The sequence below is a fragment of the Saccostrea echinata genome, unplaced genomic scaffold (assembly GCF_033153115.1).
Source record: "Saccostrea echinata isolate AGI-Se365-2 ecotype Australia unplaced genomic scaffold, CSIRO_AGI_Sech_v1 ptg000009l, whole genome shotgun sequence".
Classification (NCBI taxonomy): domain Eukaryota; kingdom Metazoa; phylum Mollusca; class Bivalvia; order Ostreida; family Ostreidae; genus Saccostrea; species Saccostrea echinata.
In genome coordinates, this window is record NW_026889758.1 from 37,263,581 (window position 1) to 37,283,656 (window position 20,076).

A 20,076-nucleotide genomic window follows, 5' to 3' on the forward strand; every position below is an offset into this window, starting at 1 on the left:
TTTCATAGGGGGAAAGTGGATTTTTTAACCGTCAAAATCGGAAATGAAATAGGATAAATATGAATAAAGACATAAATTAACCAATCTCAACAATTTTTTTTTACGGAAAATGGTGTTTATCTTATGCGAATGTTTTTTTAAGGTGCGATATTTTTCTGGTGTGTAAAATGTTACTTTTTTTAATAAGAGGATGTTTTAACTTATGAAACGTAAACATATATAGAAAGTTTTAACATCATAATTAATCGACAGTTTATACATAAACTTTATAATCAATATTTAACATTTTCCCATACGAAAAATGTAAATGAAAAGATATGTAGACATGAGATAGGTGGATGTAAAAACGTCATATACAGGTATATGCACTACATTTTCATCAACAAGGTTATACAACTACATGTTTTATAAAAATATACCTTAATATCATAAAATTGAAATAAAAAGATTATAAAATAAATGCAATTTTATATACATACATGAATAAACTTTTCATATTGCTAGGTAAGCCAGTACTTTGTAGGTGCAAGGTAAGAAAAATATTTTATCTGGCGGCCGCCACATAATTATTCGGCGGGCGCTAGAAAAATATATTTGGCGGCGGCCAAATAGTTTTCCTGCGGCCACCACATAAATGACTGGCGGCGACCAGAAACTTATCTGTTGGCCGCAACATAAATAATTAGAATCCGACAAATAAGTTCCTTGCGGTGTAGACATGTAATCTACTAAAACATAAATTTAAAGTTATGGGGTGAAGACCTTATGAAGTAAATTTTTTTATGAAGTGTAGATTTTACCTTTGCTAATAAGGCATGAAACTTCAAGATTTGATTCAAAGAGAAGCTGTAGATGTCGTTAAGATGGCTGAGGGGTTATGGCCATTTTCAGACTATATTGATCTCCTTTAGAAGAAGAGCTCCATATAAAGATATGCAAAATTGATCAAATTTTAAAACAAAAATGTATGAAATTTTTCTTTGCCAAATAATTTGACAGCTTAAGATATCATATTTAAAAAATTAAGTTATATCTAATGGTTAATATGTTTACCCCCCAGCCTCCTTAAAGGCAGATATTTTAAGCACCGCCTTCAAAAATACCTGGTCTGAGTACCTCTGTCAATCAAGTGCTTTAAGGTATATCATTGGGTGCTACAACTTGACTGGCAAAAACACTACAATTTTATCTGGCGGCCGCCTGATATTTCAATGGCAGAAACTTATCTGACGGCCGACAGATAACACATTTTTTTTACCTTGCACCTACTGGCTTCTGTATATTGCAATGTATTTGATAATATGAATAATATTGATTACAGTCAAAAATATTTCTTATAAGTTTCATAATGAGAAGGAAAATTTAATGCATTAAAGATTTTTTCATCATATTACGTATCATGTATTTGCCCACATAGATCGACATTATGTTTTCAGCATAACTGAGAGAATCCCAGCCAGGACTTATTTCCTCTCGCTTCTCAAATCTTCATAGATACTTAAGTTTCTACACCATGCATTTCTAGTCACTTCTCATTTAGAGAGTTCTAGAATTCATTATATATGATTTGCTAGAACAGAGCGCAGTTCGAATTACATGTGAAAACGCCAAAGATATGTGTTTAATCTGTAATCAAGCAGACATATGCCCCTAGACATCTAGACTTAAAACAAGCCACGTTTCCTATATCAACCACACATAAATATATGGGCTCCTCTCTAGCATGTTGGAGCGTGGATTTCTATTTACAAGAAAGTCAAAAATATAACTATGCATGATAAATAACGTTAAGGAATGGACTTGCCCTAAAACTTATTTTTTTGTTCAGTCAGTCGGAAAATGTAAGAAAGATCCAGCATCTGAACCATGTCTGGTAATGTGCAATCCTAGATGCATCATCAATGCAAGTTTGGTCACGATAGGGCTTATAGCTATATAAGAATGAGACCCGCTTTAAAATCTTTAACCTGCTTACTTGTTAATGAAATGTAGGTCATATCCAGCATCTGGAGCAATATAGTAGTGTGCATCATAAAGCAAGTCTGGTCAACAAGTGCTTACAGCTGCTCTGCTCCAAAAACTTAAACCTGCTTTTTAAAACATTTACATGAACATTCTTTGGCTAAAAATCCAGCATCTGAAACCTGACTGGTGACAAGGAAACACGCTGGATCAGGTAACTCTGATTGATATAGGGCATAGATATACTTGAAAGAAAAATCTGCTTCAAAAACTTTTACCTGGAACACCTATGCCGACGGTATGACGAAAGCTCCCCCAACTTCAAGGAGGTGAGCTAAAAATGTTACGTTAACGATATACGTTGGCGACAAAAAAAGTGTCGAAATGAAGATAGGATACGATAATGTTTTCTACTGTTAATATAATAGAGAATCTTCTTTGATTAAAAAAAAATATGCTACTTTTGGCCTAGTATTTTAACACAGAGTCAGATCAAGAAACCAGGAGCTTCTAATTTTAGATATGCAAATTTTATGCAATTTTCATTTTTTGGATATGAAGTGCACACGCGACACTCATCATATTTCAAGAAAGTAGTGTACAGAGTATATCTAATTACTGAAAAAAATTAGGTGAGTGTCCCTCATGCACTTCATATTCTAAACATCGATTTTTAAATGCCTCCCTCTTATATTTTCCCATAAGCCTAATGTTAACGGATCTGAGGGTACATCTAAGTATGTATCAGCTACGGTGTGAATTCATCTCATATTAACTTTTGAAATGTAAATAACAAAAGTTAATATATTTATCTTGAATTCTAAACTAGTTTTGAAAAAATAAATTGAAATTTATTTTTATGAAAAAAAGTGGGCCGCTGAGCGACCTTATCGAAACTCCCCCTTTGGTAGAAAGCTCAGTGCTTATTACAATCATGCCAACAGTTTGACTGCTTGATGTCCAGGAGTAAAGAAGATTTTTAAAAATTGCAATAATTTTCATGACTGTAGCCCCACCCCTCAAGCTTCACTGGGGCGGGTGTCATGAAATTGTTCCCCTTCACCCATAGATATTTGCCAAAATCGGTTGAAATTGGTTCAGCAGTACCAATGAAGAAGCTGAAAATATGCTCCAATGTTAACGCACGATACACGACGAATAACGACGTTAGCAGCTAGCAGTAAGTATGCAAAATGGCACAAAGTGTACGACGAACACCGGTTTATTATGTTCCCCAAACGAAGTTTGGGAACATATTGTTTTTACTTTTTTTTTCTAAATTTCTTCTCCGGTACTTTTTTGTCCGCGAGTATTCTCGGAAACTACTCATCCGATTGAGAGTTTTTACTTTTTTTAGGGTGAACAGACATGTTGTGTAGATGTGCGGAACGAAGGTCATTTTGCGCGCACATGCATCCACGTGCAATGGGTGAAATGACTGATATACTTGACATAGCGCAACTTTTTTATTTTTTTCTGTAAAATACTTTGAAACTCATATCAAAAAGATATATTAGTAGTGTAGACAAGATGGCAAGGTCAAATTAGCATGAACTCACGCGCATGCACGTACGCTTTGCTCTGATTTGCTAAAACAAATATTTCAATAACTTCCTTGTTTTTTGTCAAAATACTTTGATATATTTAAAATTTAGGTGTATATTATGAGGATCTACAACACGATATATACGAACATTCTTGAAAGCACGTGCACTGCAATTTGCTTGGCTGATACTTTAAAGGGCTTTAACTTCTTTATTTTTCAACAAAACAGGATGAAATATAGAATATTGATAGCTATAATGTGTTCTTACATAACTTAAACACAAGGACATGCGTGCACGTGTGCTGAATTCTGATTGGCTAATACCCTATTTGCTCTATTACTATTCAATGAATAACTTTGGTACTTAAGACATAGGTATATATTGTGAAACACTAATATTATGTGAGAAATCTAGAAAATCTACTTGCATGTGAGCTGAAATGTGATTGGCTAAGATTTGTAAATGGCTGTAACTTTCTTAGTTTTCAAGAAACAAGACGAAATTCAGAGTAGATGTTAATATGTCTCTACATTATGATTTTATCAGAAATGAATACGAGGACACACTTGCTCGTGTGCTGAATTCTAATTGGTCAATATTCCGATTGCTGGAATTTTCTATGTTTTCAGTAAATTCTTCGAAAACTAAAATGTAGCTTCTATGTTTTCAGTAAATTCTTCGAAAACTAAAATGTAGCTCTACATTATGAGATAATATGAGATGATGTATTTGGTAATATTTGAAAACACGTGCTTGCACGTCCACTGAAATTTGATTGGCTTACACTCCTTTATTGTGCATTGTTATTAAAATACTTTGGAAAATAAGTTGCAAGTCTGTGATACTGCTTTATTCAATGAAACTTACAGAAAATGGGGCACCAAAAGGAAGTAGGGGAACATCTGTAACGGTCTCCGTTACAATTAGAACTAGTTGATTATATAACCTTATCATAAGCTTATTTTTTGGAAAACTAAGTTGAACAGAAATATTAATCTGGTCGTAAATAGTACCAATCTAATCTTGCATAAAATATTTAGATTCCATAAAACATCGAGCATAAAATATAATTTTACGGTACAAAATGATCTCGTGAAAATTACTTTATAATGAATCTTGCATAAAATATTTAGATTCCATAAAACATCGAGCATAAAACATAATTTTACGGTACAAAATGATCTTGTGAAAATTTGTTTATAATGGTCATAAAACATTGTCTCCTTCGATTACATGTAACAATCAGCCATATCACGAAATCTGACAATTCCAATCCTCATGCAGGCGTGTAATTTAAAATAAGTTCAATTACTACGATCACATCATAAATCAGTTGCACATAATTAAACCCCTGTCACGATGGCACAATAGTAACAAAGTCGACATAATTCAGTAGTGCAAAGAAAGAAAAGTAAGAATGGATGTACAATATGACGGGAACATTTTCGTTTTGTTTTGTATGTCAACTCTGTAATGAAAAAATATGGATGGAGGACTTTATTCAACACTTATCGCTAACAGGACTTCGGCGCTGGATACAAATTACATGTAGTACAATTCTCTTTTCTGCTTGAACTTTCAGTAAGGCATGACATTCTTGGCGATACTTAATTAGCGTCTCTCAAAGAGTGACCTAGATTCTCATTGGTTGCCCTATGAGCTCACTAATATTCAAAGCATTGCATAAGTGAAATGAAAACGAACACTGCATTGAATAATATTGTTATATTTCATACATGTAGAGAACTGAAACAAAAACGCGAAATTGAGTGCTAAACCTTTCCGTTTTTAGAGACTCACTATATTGTACTTTACCGTAGTGTATTTTAGGAATAGAAACTTTAAAGTGTGTGTTTTTTAATAACATTCTTAATGTTAATGTTTTTTTTCACGCCTTATTGAAAGTTCAAGCAGAAAAGAAATTGTAATAAATATGAATCAATTGTACGAAACCTAACAGACATCCTACATTCATTAAAAACTTTCCAGGAAAGGATATGAATTTTGGCTAAAAATTTTCGAATTTTCGATTTTATTTGTTTGATAAAGAAAAAAAGGACGAAGGAATCGCATTTAATAAGGAAATGTCAAACTGATTTTAGTTTATCAGCAAACACATGCAGGTGTTTTGTTTAGGTTTTTTATGCTTTAGGCTTCGAACTTTAAAGAGGACATACTAAACAAACCTTCTACTGCACATCATTGGCCGTGCAAACTGCACTATGGCAAGCATTATGCAGATCTGGGGCCCGATTTACAAAAGAACTTACGACCAAGACCAAATTTTAATTCTACTGATAACTTTCTGATTTGCATGAAATTGAAAATGGTTTAAATCTTTTTAAAAGGAATCATTAATTTTTCTTTTAAAAAAGTCTACAATCAACCTAAGTTTTTGGTCTAGTCGTAAGTTCCTTTGTAAAACAGGTCCCTGGGGTGAGAAAATAGATTATTTAAAACCCTAAACGAGCAAGTTTAATGGGGAAAAACAGATTCAGAATGTGATGAAAAAAAACAACATATTTTAAAAGCGATTTGGACCGAAGATGCATGTACATTTCACTTAAATGTAAACAAGGTACATATATATTTATTATCCCCTCGCGCAACTAGTTGCGGAGGGGATATAGCATCGGTACTGTGCGTATGTGTGTGTGTTAGTGTGTCCGTTACAGCTTGTGGGCAAGATTTAAAGAGAACCTTTGGACTATCAATTCTCAGCTTCCACATACTTATGTGGCATTGTAAAAGGACGAACCCTATTCATTTTCAAATTAATCGGTAAAATATTTCTTAAAATATCGAGATTTTACTACCTTCAAACCCTGAAATTTTATGTACGACTTGACAATACTCGCTTCCGCTTAATCAACCTGGAAAATTCGGTTCGCTTCGACAGACTCGCTTAAGAGTTCAGTAAGTTCTACTTTGTATTTACGTATTGTCATATTATTGTGCGTATCTTGAGACAGTCTGTATAAACTAAAAGTGTCATCTCTGACGCTGAGTAATTGAAATGATTTGATGAATGTCGCGGTTTCAATACCAAATTTCCACAGGTGTCTGTTTACAACATGGAATTTATTCTTGAGGCGCATGCAATTCCCGAAAGCTATAAAGACATTTCACAAGTTTCAGTGACCTCTCAACACCGGTATATTTTCATTTTTTATTACGAAGAAATATTGCTTCCGCGGGTATTCTCAGATTTTATGTATATTGCATACAACTTTGAGATTTACATAGGTAGGTAAATTACTGAAACTTAGAGCATACGTGATATGTTTCTGCTAGGAATAAGGGAAACTCTGCCCACTTACGTATGCATGTTATTCCACCCTCCCCCACGATTTTATGCACTTTGATTTAAAAATGCCCCCCCCCCAAGTTGATTTTATTAAAATTGTGCTGCAATATATTTTTTCTTTACCTTTAAATATTTTAAACCTAACTAGTTGATTGTATCTTCATTAACGTCCCTCTTGAGAATTTTGCCATTACCGGTGAAGTGCCTGGCGCGAGGGGATGCTCCGCTTAGCGGTGCTCTTGTTCATTAATATTCTTTAAAAAACAAAACAAAAATCTTTAATCTACGTTAAAGTTGATAAGCAAACAAAAAAATGTTAATTATCACAAATAACTTTAAGTTCTAATTTACACACATGTCAAGTAAAGGTGTATTGAGGAAATAACAGTTCAGAAATTAATATCTAAATCTCTAGCAGCGCTTGGTTGTGACAGCTTTTCTGTGTTTTTAAAGTGCGTATTTTTTATTTTTTCAGATCGATCAACAAATTTATGACTTATGTCATTGACCTTATATATCTTTGAATTTGATATATGAAGTTTCAGGAATACAGCCATAGAGACAATAATTATTCCAGCTATTGCGCCGCCCACTGCTCCACCAATGATGGTCAAATCTCGAGAACTCGGCAAAGAACTCTGTAAAGTATTAATCATACATTAAATATAGCTTTTTACATACACCATTGCAACCATATTTTACATCTTTTAGTCAGTAATCGTAAAGCAGCAGAAACCTTGACAACATATAATCTAATTTAATTGATTACTCAAAGAAAAACACCTGTAATCCTGATTGTCGAATAATATCTCATTCTATTATTTCATGCATGCATCACTGTCTACAATTTTTGACTTCTTAATCGATACATGTATATAAAATATCCACTCCTATGAGATTTATTGAACACGAGACATTTTTGGATGAAAATTAAACCAATATGTAAATTTATATGTTGGTTTAGTGTCATAACTCAGTATTTCTTAAATTTGTAAATTACAAAAATTGGAACAACTCGGTGCATGTAAGTAATGGTACGAATTTTGTGTTGATCTTTACTGTGCTTATAATAAATCTGTGGAAAAAATTTTTCTGAAAAGAACAATGCGAATCTTTTGAACTTTTTAATGATTTGCAATTCCGTGAATAATGTAGAAACAATACTGTCGCCTCAAGGTTTGAAACCATATCTATATTTTAAATTATATATATCGAATATTATTACTATATTTTAATATAGGTAGATAAATATTTATGGTTATGTCTTTATTCAGTTTGTGCACATATTATTTTCAAAAGTAATCAATTCTAATCAGATTCTTTAGTATTACGTTCTTACTGTAATAATTACTTAGTAATTCACTCAATTACATTTAAAAATCCGCATGCAATCATTAATTCAATCGATTAAATATATAAAGCAATGTACTTTTAATTTACATTGTAATAGATTACTTTTCACTAAAATCAGACCCATGTCTGTGTAACAAGACAAAAAATAAATAAATAAAAGCTCTCAAGTATTCTATCTTATTAATTGATGCAAGGGCAATATCAGCATCGCATTTATTGCACCATTGTTGATATCACATACAAACCTCCTGCATCATGGGATTTATGGAATCCATTACAATGTTGTCAGATGGGGCCTCTGAATACAAGATAAATCTACATTGAGAGACGAAGCCTTCAGCATCAATAGCACTGAGGACAACCGACGAGGAACAACAGTCACCTCTGAAATACGTTTTTAAAATCAATATTACTGATCATGAAAGAAGGGATTCATGTTATATCAGGCTCTAATATACACATACTAGGGCTGTTAGGAAATTATTGCGACATTCACATTGAATTTTAAGGCCTCGTCCAGTTCTAGAATTGAGTATAAGGAGTTGATTCTTGCATCGCAGGTGCGAATCTCATTGCGGGTGAAACCCGGTCTTTCGAGTGAAACTATAATTGAAGTCCCGCGTGTAGCAATAAATGCTGGTACAAAATATATCCATCGTTGCACAAATAGTCACAAGTGCTGAGTACATGCTAAATTTTGCGAACAAACATGAGGGACATACGAAGGCAATTAACCAACCGTAGAAGGAGATGAATTGGTAGAAAATCACCAAAATATTACCAAGGAAAAATTAAACAAATATGCAAAACTCATAGTCGATGAATTCATTAGGTACGTCCTGGTCCTGTTGAGATAAACTTGCATAATTCAGTTGTTCGTTTATAAAACATCTCAAGATAAGCGTCAATTTCTTTTCTTTTCTTTCAATCATTTGTTCTTTTTTTTCACAGCACCCACCCTCCAAACGGATGCATTTTTGTCATCTCTAGTTAACATTCGGCGATACCTACCCTCTCCATACAAAATTTTCCGTTAATAATTTATTGTAAACGTGCAAATAACGTTATGCCGTTGGACCCCTGACAAATTTCAGTCGACATCTTTGGGCTTTCTTCTCTCATTGAGAGGCACCAATCAAATTGAAGTATAAAGATATAATTATAAACACAAAGGAATCATGCATTCGTGTTACGCATTGTTTATTGGTAGAGAGATAAGGAAAACAATCAAGATTTGTAATTTTCCCAAAAGGCGTCGCTCCAGTCAGCCCGATATCAAATAAAATTTGTCAGGAGTCCAACGGCAACAAGTTTACTCATAACCCCCTGACGTTGTAAGGATGACTTCATAGTTAATGTCTATGAAAAGATTCCTCCTATTTCTACATACTACATGCATTGACTGGAAATAAAATAATGTATGAGAAACGAATTAGTATATAGCCTAAAGGCATTGGCCAGAACGGAAATCGATAATTTTTTGTAAAGACTAAAACCAATTCCGGTCCTATAGATCAACGCTACATTTATAACGAGGTAATCTCCTATACCACCTTGAAGTCGAAATTCATTTTGCTGTCTTAAACAAATTTCTATACATGTAGCTTGATGCAAAAAAATTTATGAATTCGATATTTCAAATCAAAATTCTATGGCACTTGCAAAAAATGGCAACAATAAAATCGGAAATGCAACTTACTCTGTATTCAACACTTTTTACAGTGCTTGTTAACTTGTAGTAACGAATTTTTAATATCTAGATAAATACACTGTATACTCATATCATCGAAAAATTAATATACATTACCATTTAATAATGATTCTTAAATACAATTACTTCTTGCTTTTATTTATTGTTACTCCTTGTTAAACGTATACAGAGAGAGTAGTTTAAAGGGGAGGAAAAGCAGAATGTCTCAGTAATTCCTAAACAGCCCTCATAGGCCATAGTTAGTTGTTATTAAGGTAAACACTATATTAAGTGTGTAAGAAACATTTTACTCGTATACGAGTAAAAGTATTTTTATTAAAAAAAATGTAAGAAATATTTAACAAATGTACCTTAGTGAAGCGTCCACCAGGCCAGATGAAACTAGTAAGGAACTATGTGTCAAATTAACAGAAGAACTGGACACATACAGAGACCTTAGAAGCGTTCCAGAAAAATTAAATTCAGCTCCCCCTTGCCACACAACATCGCCACAACTACTGCTATTAATAATTTGACTTCGACACGTATCCTCATCTAAAGTCACTTTACACGATGGACGTATGGCAGATGATACCTTAAAATGTTTCGATCAGAACTGTGAGTTCTACTCTACATTTCTCCATTTTGTTCAGAATAATAACATTTCAAATATAAACTATTTGGTAAGTAGAATTGCTTGGATTTGTTTTGTAAATTAATGCTGTAATTAACCTATGTACATACCGTCAGTTTCTTGGTAACAGTCTGGAGTTCTACTAATGTTTCCTTTTCCTCCACAGATATTTTCACAGTACTGTTCAAATGAGAACATTTTTTCAACTCATTTCTATTCTTTTAGCTCTTTTTCCTCTTTGATATCGTGTTACACTGTAACATGTTTTGATCAATAAAAAAGTACCCTTACTTATGTAGCAATATACCCTTATCACCTGCATATGGGTTTTTTGTCTCCCAGTCGATTCGATTCGCAAGAGCATGCTCTACGTATGAACAATTTCTAAAATGAGACAAGCTATTGACAAAGAAGTTGATAAAACAAGGATATCAACAGTCTCGTTTGAAGCCATCATTTTGTTTTTTGGTCGATACAATGACCTTGTTAGCACAAACAACCAATCATTAAGTCAAGTGCTGACTGACGTTTTTCTTACTAATTGTTAGGCCATTATTTATACACTGAATTGTCTACGGATTTTTCCCGACTATGACAAGGAGCACATGGTGGCTGTGACCGGTCGGCAGGGGATTCTCACTCTCCATGGCACCTGATCCCACCTCTGATGTTTTCGGAGGTCCGTGTTTGCTCTGCTCCCGATTTGTATTGTCTAATTGGACTTTGAGCTTGAATACTGTTCGTTATCTCCATATTTCATTCAAAAATATCTATTGAGAAAAAAAGCTACATTACACAATAGTCAAAGGGGTTGTTCCTCTGATACTGAAGGATTCCTCTGTTGTTTCTCCTGGTTGAATGACTAACGTTAGGGATCTATTCCCAACAATATAACTCCTGTCATCAGACACTGTCACAACAACAATTTTGTTGGCTGTTCCATGGTTGGTAATTGTGTATTGAATTTGTTCCAATTTTGAAAGCGACAGATCTCCTATAATTTTTGTATAATAGTATCAGTTACCTGTATACTGATACAAGTGAGTTATGAAAATAAAAAGTTTTACTATTTGTATCAAAATTTGCAAAATCAAACGTGGACAAGTATTCCTTTTAAAGGAAGTGATCGGGGAGTGTAATATTCAGACTTACGTAATGTCAAAGAACAATTACCTAATAAACGAATAAAATAATGTACGAGTTAGACTTTGTCGAAACAGCAATGAATAAACTTTACTCTAATGGGAAATTGTCTATTGATAACAAGTAGAGCTATTTCAAAACGCTCTGCCGTCTTTAGCAACAACTTAACGAGGTTGGATCCTGATATTTAAAGTCTTAAACTTTTTTTGTCAAGTATATTTTTAGTTTCTACATACATAGCTTAGTTAAAAATCAAAACCGTAAACTCTAACTCTGCTGGTTGGAGTTTACGGAGACAGCCGAGCGTCTATTTGAACGAAAGTAGAAAGACTGTAAAACATAGAAAAAAATAATACAAACTGTAATGCTTGCATGCAATAAAAATATTTCTGATTACCATGAAAATATAGAAAAGCTTTATAATAATTGCTACAAAAATAAAAGTGTTATTTAGATTCATTTATTGCCATTTTCCTCTGTCGTTTTGTCAATTTTTTTAAGATTGAAAATCTCGAAAAATTGTTAAGACGTACGAAAATTTAATCACCAGAAAATTATCTCCCTTGCCTTGAACAGCATTTCAACAACCAATGAAATAATTGAAAATTTTTACATCATGCAATTTCTACCAATCACGAAAGAGAGGAAGTGCATAGTCCGAAGAGTGTAATATACTTCAACTCTGTATAGTTGTATACAGTCTTCCAAGACGATAATGAATTTTTTGCGCGTATATTAAAAATGTTTGTATCTCAAAGTAATTTCATTAAAAAAAGCTCCTTAGTACTTAATATGATAGATTTACATGAAGCTGTCAGTGCACAGTGAACAAAGTTGTCCGTCGCGTTATGTGTTATGTGTGCCGATCACAAAAAAATATTGAATTTTTACAGCAAAAATTTCCAAATGGAAGATAAAAAGTTCTTACCAACAAAAGGGCGCATTCTGAGGGATACATCTACAGGGGTGATGGCATGTCTAACGGAGCGTAAAAAAGGACGACCAGTAAAATCTGCACCATGAAACTGAATTCCTGATATCTAAATTTAAAGGATTTATGTAAAAACATCTTACATAGGACTATATATTTTTCTTAAATTATTTAAAATTGATAGAAGTACAATATAACCTGCTTGGTAATCGTTGTTTTAGCATAATACTGGAGGCTTGGAGAAGCGCTGAGAAGACTGGCATTCATTTTACTGATAGTCTGCCCTGTTTCGTCCACTAGCGTAAGGAATGACACGGTATAGTTTGTAGGGAGGTTTTGCAATGATGTAACAACTAAATATTCTTTGCCTGCAAAATATGTTTTGGCTTTAAATTAAATTTCAACGCTCTATTGTCATAGTTCATTTTGGAAACAAGTGAAATTGATGCAAAGCATCTAATCGGCCACAAACATGTTTATTTCCATATGGAAGAGTCTTAATAATTAATTTGAAAGTACAGTAAGTATACATTTTGCTTGCAAAAATATACACTTACTTTACTTTTCTGTGCATTTTTAAACACTTTAGTTTTCGGTGAATTGTAAAAGTTCTATTTAATTAAAAATAAATTAATTCATGGATATTGAAATCGGTGATAAAGAATAGGATTATTTCGTGATCAATTATTTATCACAAGATGAATGTCTCAATGATTTCTGACTAAAAAGACATGCAAACTTTTCACTGTGACGTGTTGATTCGATCCCTGGAATTTTGTCACGTGATAATGCCAATATTTTATTGAAAAAGGCATGTATCACAATAAATGCGAAGTGCAGAAAAAACATTGTTTCATTTGCAACTGTAGTACATTTGCTTATACATGTATATTTTTTTTCCAATATTTATTAATCATTTTGTCACTGTAATTGATATCCAGAAAGATTACGTTCTGTGTTTATATCTTACACACTCCAATGTTGGGGAACAGTTCATGTAATAAATTCCTATAAAAATTATAAATTAATAAATATCTGATGAGAAATGAAAAACAAATTGAAAAAATAAGTACAACTATTTATTATTATTATTATTATTAAGCAAATTTTAAAAACTTTTATTCATGATTTTTATGAAAGTTATTAACTAGAAATTATTCCATCGAACAATGAAAAAATAACGACTCATTTCCCGATGTGCACATTCTAACACAACCACAAATAGATCGTGATAATAATTACATTTAACACTCAATACACATATTTATACCCGATAGCGGGTTTCCCTTCACTGGGTAAGGGATGCCTTCCGTTGACATCTCAAGTAAAGTTGATGTAATATCAAATGAACTATTAGCTGTGATAGTCACATTCCACTGATTATTATTATTAACTTTCTTTAAAGTCCATTCTCCTTTTTCCGGGGTCTAAAAAAATAAAACATTTTAGCGAGAGATCGATGTGAATAAGTGATACTGAATGTAATGCATGCATGCTTTGTTTTTAACGAGGCCGAGTCTATTTCTACCCTAGAGATTTTAATAATTTTTCTTAAATTAATTTTTACTATCATATTTATTGTTTTAGGATTAAAAAAAATCGAATGTTTTCTTTGGGGCCATCTCAAAAGTTGTCAAATTTTACTATTGGACCCTATGGGAATTTGTTGGAAAAGTGCCAAATTATCACATTTTTTCTATATTTTTTGTATTTCTGCCCTAGAGATTTCTTTTTCAGCCAAGTACATGAAAGTTATTGTAAAATGTCACCAAATTGTGAAAGAAGAAGGTACGTTATGTACCAAAATCCGCCCTGTCCCAAAATCTGATGATTTTTTTGAGACATGTCTAAGATGTCTTCTTTTTAATTCAGCTTAATTTTTTTAATTATCTCAAGTCAATTTTCCTACAAAGCTATCTGAATATAGATAGTTTCTTTAGGAAAATAACACTATGACGTTAACCTAACGACACTATGAGGGTTTTTGGAAAGTTCTTTATATTACTTTCAAGAAATATTAAAAAAGAACACATTTTCTTATATAAAAATATTTATTTTGTTGATGTATGAAGTTACATTCCATTCGATTTAACAGAAATCAATTTACCTAATTTTAAATCAACATATTTGGTAACCCCGAGCTACATTATTACGTCAAAAACAGTGCGTCATGGTGTTTTTGTTTTTTTTTTAATCTCCCTTTATATTTCACACAGTTGGGTCCAATAGCCATTTACTAAAAACCTTTCTCTATCAATTTTAATTTATTTTGCTAACAATAGTTCCAGTAGCATAATTTTGTTTTTCCATGTTTATTTTTGTTTTATTTTACCGCGTAACTGTGCATTTACAAGATCAGCAACTGTAAAGCGCCTTTCTCTTTCCATGACTTTACCAACTCAAAGTTTCTGTTCAGATTTTTTACAGATAATCCATTTTCTCAAAGACCGCCCTTGTCTGATACAGAGTTTTAATCATTCGAACACAGCCTCTATCATTTATAAACATATGCACAAATAGCTTTTGACATTTGCTCCCTACAATATTTTCAGAGTTTATTCTGAAGATTTCCAGAGTACAACACAAAATTTTGTTTTACCTTTAAAAATTGGTTTCCATATAAATCTATACACACATTTCCACAACACATGTTGTACTGAGCGGTCATAAAAAATCTATGTTTGGCCGCAGGTAAGAAATTTGACCTGTCGATGAGAAATTGGACCGAAATTGGACCGCTTACGTCAAAATTGTGGGCGGGATCAGCTAAATCTCATTTGCATTCGTTGGTGTTCGACAGTGACGAAATTGACCACGTTTAAGAGGGCTGGGAGGTTGTGGCCATTTTCAGACTGTATTGATCTCCTTTAGAAGAAGAGCTCCATATAAAGATATACAAAAATGATCAAATTTTAAAACTAAAATGTATGAAATTTTTGTTTGCCAAATGATGGTTGACAGCTTAAGATATCATATCTAAAAAATTAATTAAGTTATATCTGATGGTTAATTTTTTGACCCCCCAGCCTCCTTAACTGCAGTGTGATTTAAGTAAATTTAAATCATGGAAGCCAGCACAAGATACAAAGGTAAAACAAAACATTCCATCGATCGGTTAATTAATGGCCTCAGACAAATAGTTTGGCTTTGGGGTCTGACAATATACGTACAAATGAAAGATTAATTTATATGATTTTAAAACGAGAGAGAGGCGGGGGAGGGGGGGGGGGGGGAGAGATGCCTAACGCATATTTAATAGTGCGTTTATTTTAAGTATCCCATTATTCTAATTCAAGCAAGATTTTTATTTTTAAAAGCTAGATAATATTTCTTATGCGAATTACTTGGTTGTTTTTAAGATTGCATTAAAACTTATAACACTATTTCATAGAATGTCAGATTCCCTATAAAATTTTATAAGAAAGTATTAAAGATCAGATATTTTAATTAATAGATAACATTGAAAGGGCAAATTCCCCAGCTCATCCTTTCTAACGAGTCGCGACGTCATTCACGAATTTATCAAAAAAAATGTGTTTAAGAAAGTATTCTCAGTCCTGTCATCTGAAAAAACCTCACCCCCCCCCTTAAAAAAAATGAAAAAAGTACTGTCATTAGATTAATAATTTTATGTCACTGGATAGCCCTTCTCAAATGCACGGATCAAGTAACCCCCCCCCCCCCCTTTTACAAGCTGGTAGAGATGCAGCACTTCTTTTGGATAGTTGGCATAGGCAACTTTCTATCGCATTTTCTTCAACCAATTGAGGCTTTTTTCACCAACTAAGTATAGCCTTTCAAAATAAATAAATGAATAAATAAAATAAAATAAAAATAAACATGTACATGTATAGACATTTACTTTCTTTGAAGAACACTTTTACGATCTTTTTTAAAATAAGTACTTATAATTATAAATAAATACAGTAGCTTGAAGTTTCGACTCTGTTGCTTGAAGTTTCGCTCAATATGACAGCCTATCTTTAAGTAAGTATTGTAAGCCTTCGATACCAAAGATCATAGGCCTTTTTGCCTGCTTTTCAATCCATTTAAGGTAGAGCGCTCGTTCCGTGATCGGAAGGTCGTGTGTTCGAATCACGGCCGCGACCGACCTAAGTCGATAAAAAAATAGGTAGCAACTGTTCTTTCGTCAAGCGCTCGGTACCTTTAAGTGAAAGTTGCGGGTCTTTCGGATGAGACCTTAAAAACCAAGGCCCCGTGTCACGGTAGGTTCAAACCTTTTTTTCACACGTTTTTTTCAAAACCGATCCCCCCCAATATATTAAATTCCTAAACTCTACCTATGCTACAGCAGATAGAGGTGGGGGGGGGGGGAGCCTTTCAAGGAACATTTTCAAAGTTTGGAAAAAAGTGGGATGGGGCCCTGCTCCCCTGATTCTTCGTGCCTGATAAATAACTTGCTTTCAGACTTGTCCACACTGACAGATAATTTTGTTCCACAGTACTTATAAATGTATTAAATTGTGTGATACACATACACCGCCGTAAAGGGGTGAAAGAATTAAGTGACATGTAACCTTGCTGAAAAGTGAACCCCTCATCCGATTTCAGTTTTTTATTTTTTTTTTTTTCCGAAATTCTTTTTAGGACCTTTCTGTCGCTTTCTCATTCGATCCAGTCTTTTTTAACTTCACTAGATCCTCGACAGATAAGAAATCACAACTCTGGCATATGTAGAATGATCTTAAGCAGAATATACGGGTAAAAAAAAAATTTTACGAGGTGAAATATGAGCCTTTGTTTTTATATGCATAATATTAACGGCAATGCCTACAATATAAACTTATGCAGATGCAATACGCTTATATTGTGCGTGAAATTATAAAATCTGAAAATATATTGAAACATCAACCGTGCACTTGTATAAATGACTGAAAATACAAGACTTCAGAATATTAATTAATCTGATCAATCCTAACCAACGGAATCCAAAAAGATTGGGAATTTATCCCCCCCCTTCCGAAAAAAAGATTGTTGCAAGGGGACCTATTGTGACGTCATCTTTGAGTTTATTGGGTGTAATTTATTTGCATACATTGTGTACATGTATGCAGACGTGACGTCAACTAGGCCGTTTACATGTAAGTAGCAAAATAAAATAAAGACTAGGATTTAAGCATTTTCTTTTCTGCAATAATACTTTTAGTGAATTTATTTGTCAGCTGAACATTTTTATTTTATTGCTTTAGATTTAGTATATTAAATTGATCTCTTCCCTTCTTGCTGGCAACATTTATCAAGTGTAAGGCTTATCTGTATAAAATAATTTGTCATTTCTATAAAACATTTTTTTTTTAAAATTTATGCTATTTCATGACAAATATATTTGTATAAGCAATATAAATATGGTCGATCAATGATAATTTTTTTTTAAACATTATTACACGAAATACACCATTATTATTACTCCTAGATAAGAATTCGCCTCTCGACTAACTCGTTATCCGCCACCGGAAATAGTCATGAAATGTCAAAATTAACGTACTGCACATTCCTCGAGCAAATTCTTACCATTATTTTTGCTTGTCTTTCATCAAATTATTTTCAAATATATATATGTTTTATTTTGCTCGAGGGGTGTGCACTACTTCAATTTTGGGAATTTGTTGTAAAAATAATGGAAAAAATAGCAATTTCCGGAAAGAACGGATGTTCAAATCCTGTGAATACCTCTAATCAACGTACTAACGAAATTTTGTTATGCATATATCAAAACTACCGATCTTCTTCTACATAAACATAGTAGTTATATTTTTGCAAACGTGTATATCAAAATACGAAAAATTGTGGGCCTTCGAATAATACGTAACGTACTTAGTTCTTTCAAAAAAGTTTACATCTAGGTTGGTCTAGGAATTATTACAAAGTTTATTTTTTTCAATGTCCAATAACTCTAAAATTGCCATATTGCAGAACATATATATCGGAACAGATGCATTATCAGCGCAGATGAATTATTCTGGTAAAAAATAACAATGTTTAGATTGCTAGTATGTTCCTTAATGTTCTGTCAACAGTTTTATGTAAAATGTCTATGGACATCTTGAACAGTTGAATATACAAGCGAGTCATGCGTCATTCTTCAGCGTCATGCATTGCTTACAAAATCGGAAAACAGTAACGTTGTTAAGAGTCATTTCAGTGTTTTTCCTAATTATTGTTGGAAAAGCACATTTTCAGACTCATAGGCGTTAAAGATAATGTTAATTTTGTATTTAAACCACAATATATGGGAAATGTGTAATGTTGCACATACGACTGCATGAAATTAAAGAGCTGCGCAAAGTCATGCGTACTCGATTTAGACTCGGCCTCGTTAAAACAAATTAAATCTTTATCGGATATTAAAGTAGTTGTTGAAATTGAATATTTGATGAGCAATCGTTTTTAAGAAATAAGCGAGTAGCGAGTATGGTTTTTCTAAATAAAAGCAAAATTCTTACCTGAATTGATATCTGTATCCCAGTTTGTTGTACATACCCATTTACAGATTCAAGTAAAATCAATGTACCTGGCAAAATATATTAATTTATATTATCTGTTTCTTGAAGTGATTTACGTAGTAAATAAAAATTTTAAAAAGAAAACTGTTTTGATACGGTTATTCTTTAATTTTAAATATTAAGTATTTTTTGACTTACCATTTGGGTTTCTCAGTTGAATGTCACTTGAATTTGTTGTTCCATTTATTTCAATATGCAGAGAATCTACTGAATCATCTACCTCTATTGTTAAATTATTAGTGTCATCTTGGTCGATAGTCCCCCATTTAATTACAGATGTAGATGATGGTAAATTATCCTGTTTGTTTGCAGATGATTAATTTTCATGCAGAGAAACCAAACATTTTATATGTACATTTATCACATGTTTACCCCTTTATCCCGTAGATATCACTCATTGGATATTTTTTTCATATCCCACTGGGACATCACAATGGGTTTTAAATGAAAGTGACTAAGTAAAATAATGTAGATTCAATACGAAAACAATGTAAAACAATGATAGTAATGAAAAAAAAATATGTGATAAAAAGAATCTTCCATGATTTGTGGTTGGATATGATTTTTATCCAACTCTTGTGTGTTTTTTCCCCCTCGCCAAGGCTCGGGGACAAAAAACACACAACTCGTTGGATAACAAGAGGCCCAAGGGCCTTAACGGTCACCTGAGTACAATACAACAATTTAGAGGATCCATAAATTGATAAATGACGCTTTGTTGCCCAAAAGCAAGAGAAATAGTATGATTTGCATCAAGAAAATAATTGATCTAGTATCTATCTGTCCCCCATTTATACTATTACCATGCAGACTATCAACAACTGTCTATTTTTAACCCCATATTATTACTTCTCACATTGGCCTCTATTGGCCTTTGAAGAACAATTAAAAAAGATAAGTTATTTTTGTCTCAATTTTATTCATCTATTATTTCCAAGTCTACCTGATCATCAAAACTATGAAAGTACTTTTTGTATTATACAAT

The 20,076-nt window shown here is 32.9% G+C and overlaps 1 protein-coding gene across 1 annotated transcript in view; it reads right to left on the bottom strand.

Annotated features, from left to right (window-relative positions):
- Window positions 1–7,199: 7,199 nt before the first annotated feature.
- Window positions 7,200–20,076, bottom strand: part of LOC133182699 (uncharacterized) — a 54,436-nt gene continuing 41,559 nt past the window's right edge. Inside the window, exons 11-20 of the mRNA XM_061317550.1 lie at window positions 19,230–19,389; window positions 19,032–19,099; window positions 13,838–13,994; window positions 12,766–12,935; window positions 12,565–12,676; window positions 11,289–11,487; window positions 10,604–10,673; window positions 10,231–10,454; window positions 8,415–8,553; window positions 7,200–7,454 (exon numbers count right to left, since the gene is read on the bottom strand). Coding sequence (XP_061173534.1) covers window positions 7,206–7,454; window positions 8,415–8,553; window positions 10,231–10,454; window positions 10,604–10,673; window positions 11,289–11,487; window positions 12,565–12,676; window positions 12,766–12,935; window positions 13,838–13,994; window positions 19,032–19,099; window positions 19,230–19,389 — 1,548 coding nt within the window. The 3' untranslated portion in view covers window positions 7,200–7,205. The remainder of the gene's footprint in view (window positions 7,455–8,414; window positions 8,554–10,230; window positions 10,455–10,603; window positions 10,674–11,288; window positions 11,488–12,564; window positions 12,677–12,765; window positions 12,936–13,837; window positions 13,995–19,031; window positions 19,100–19,229; window positions 19,390–20,076) is intronic.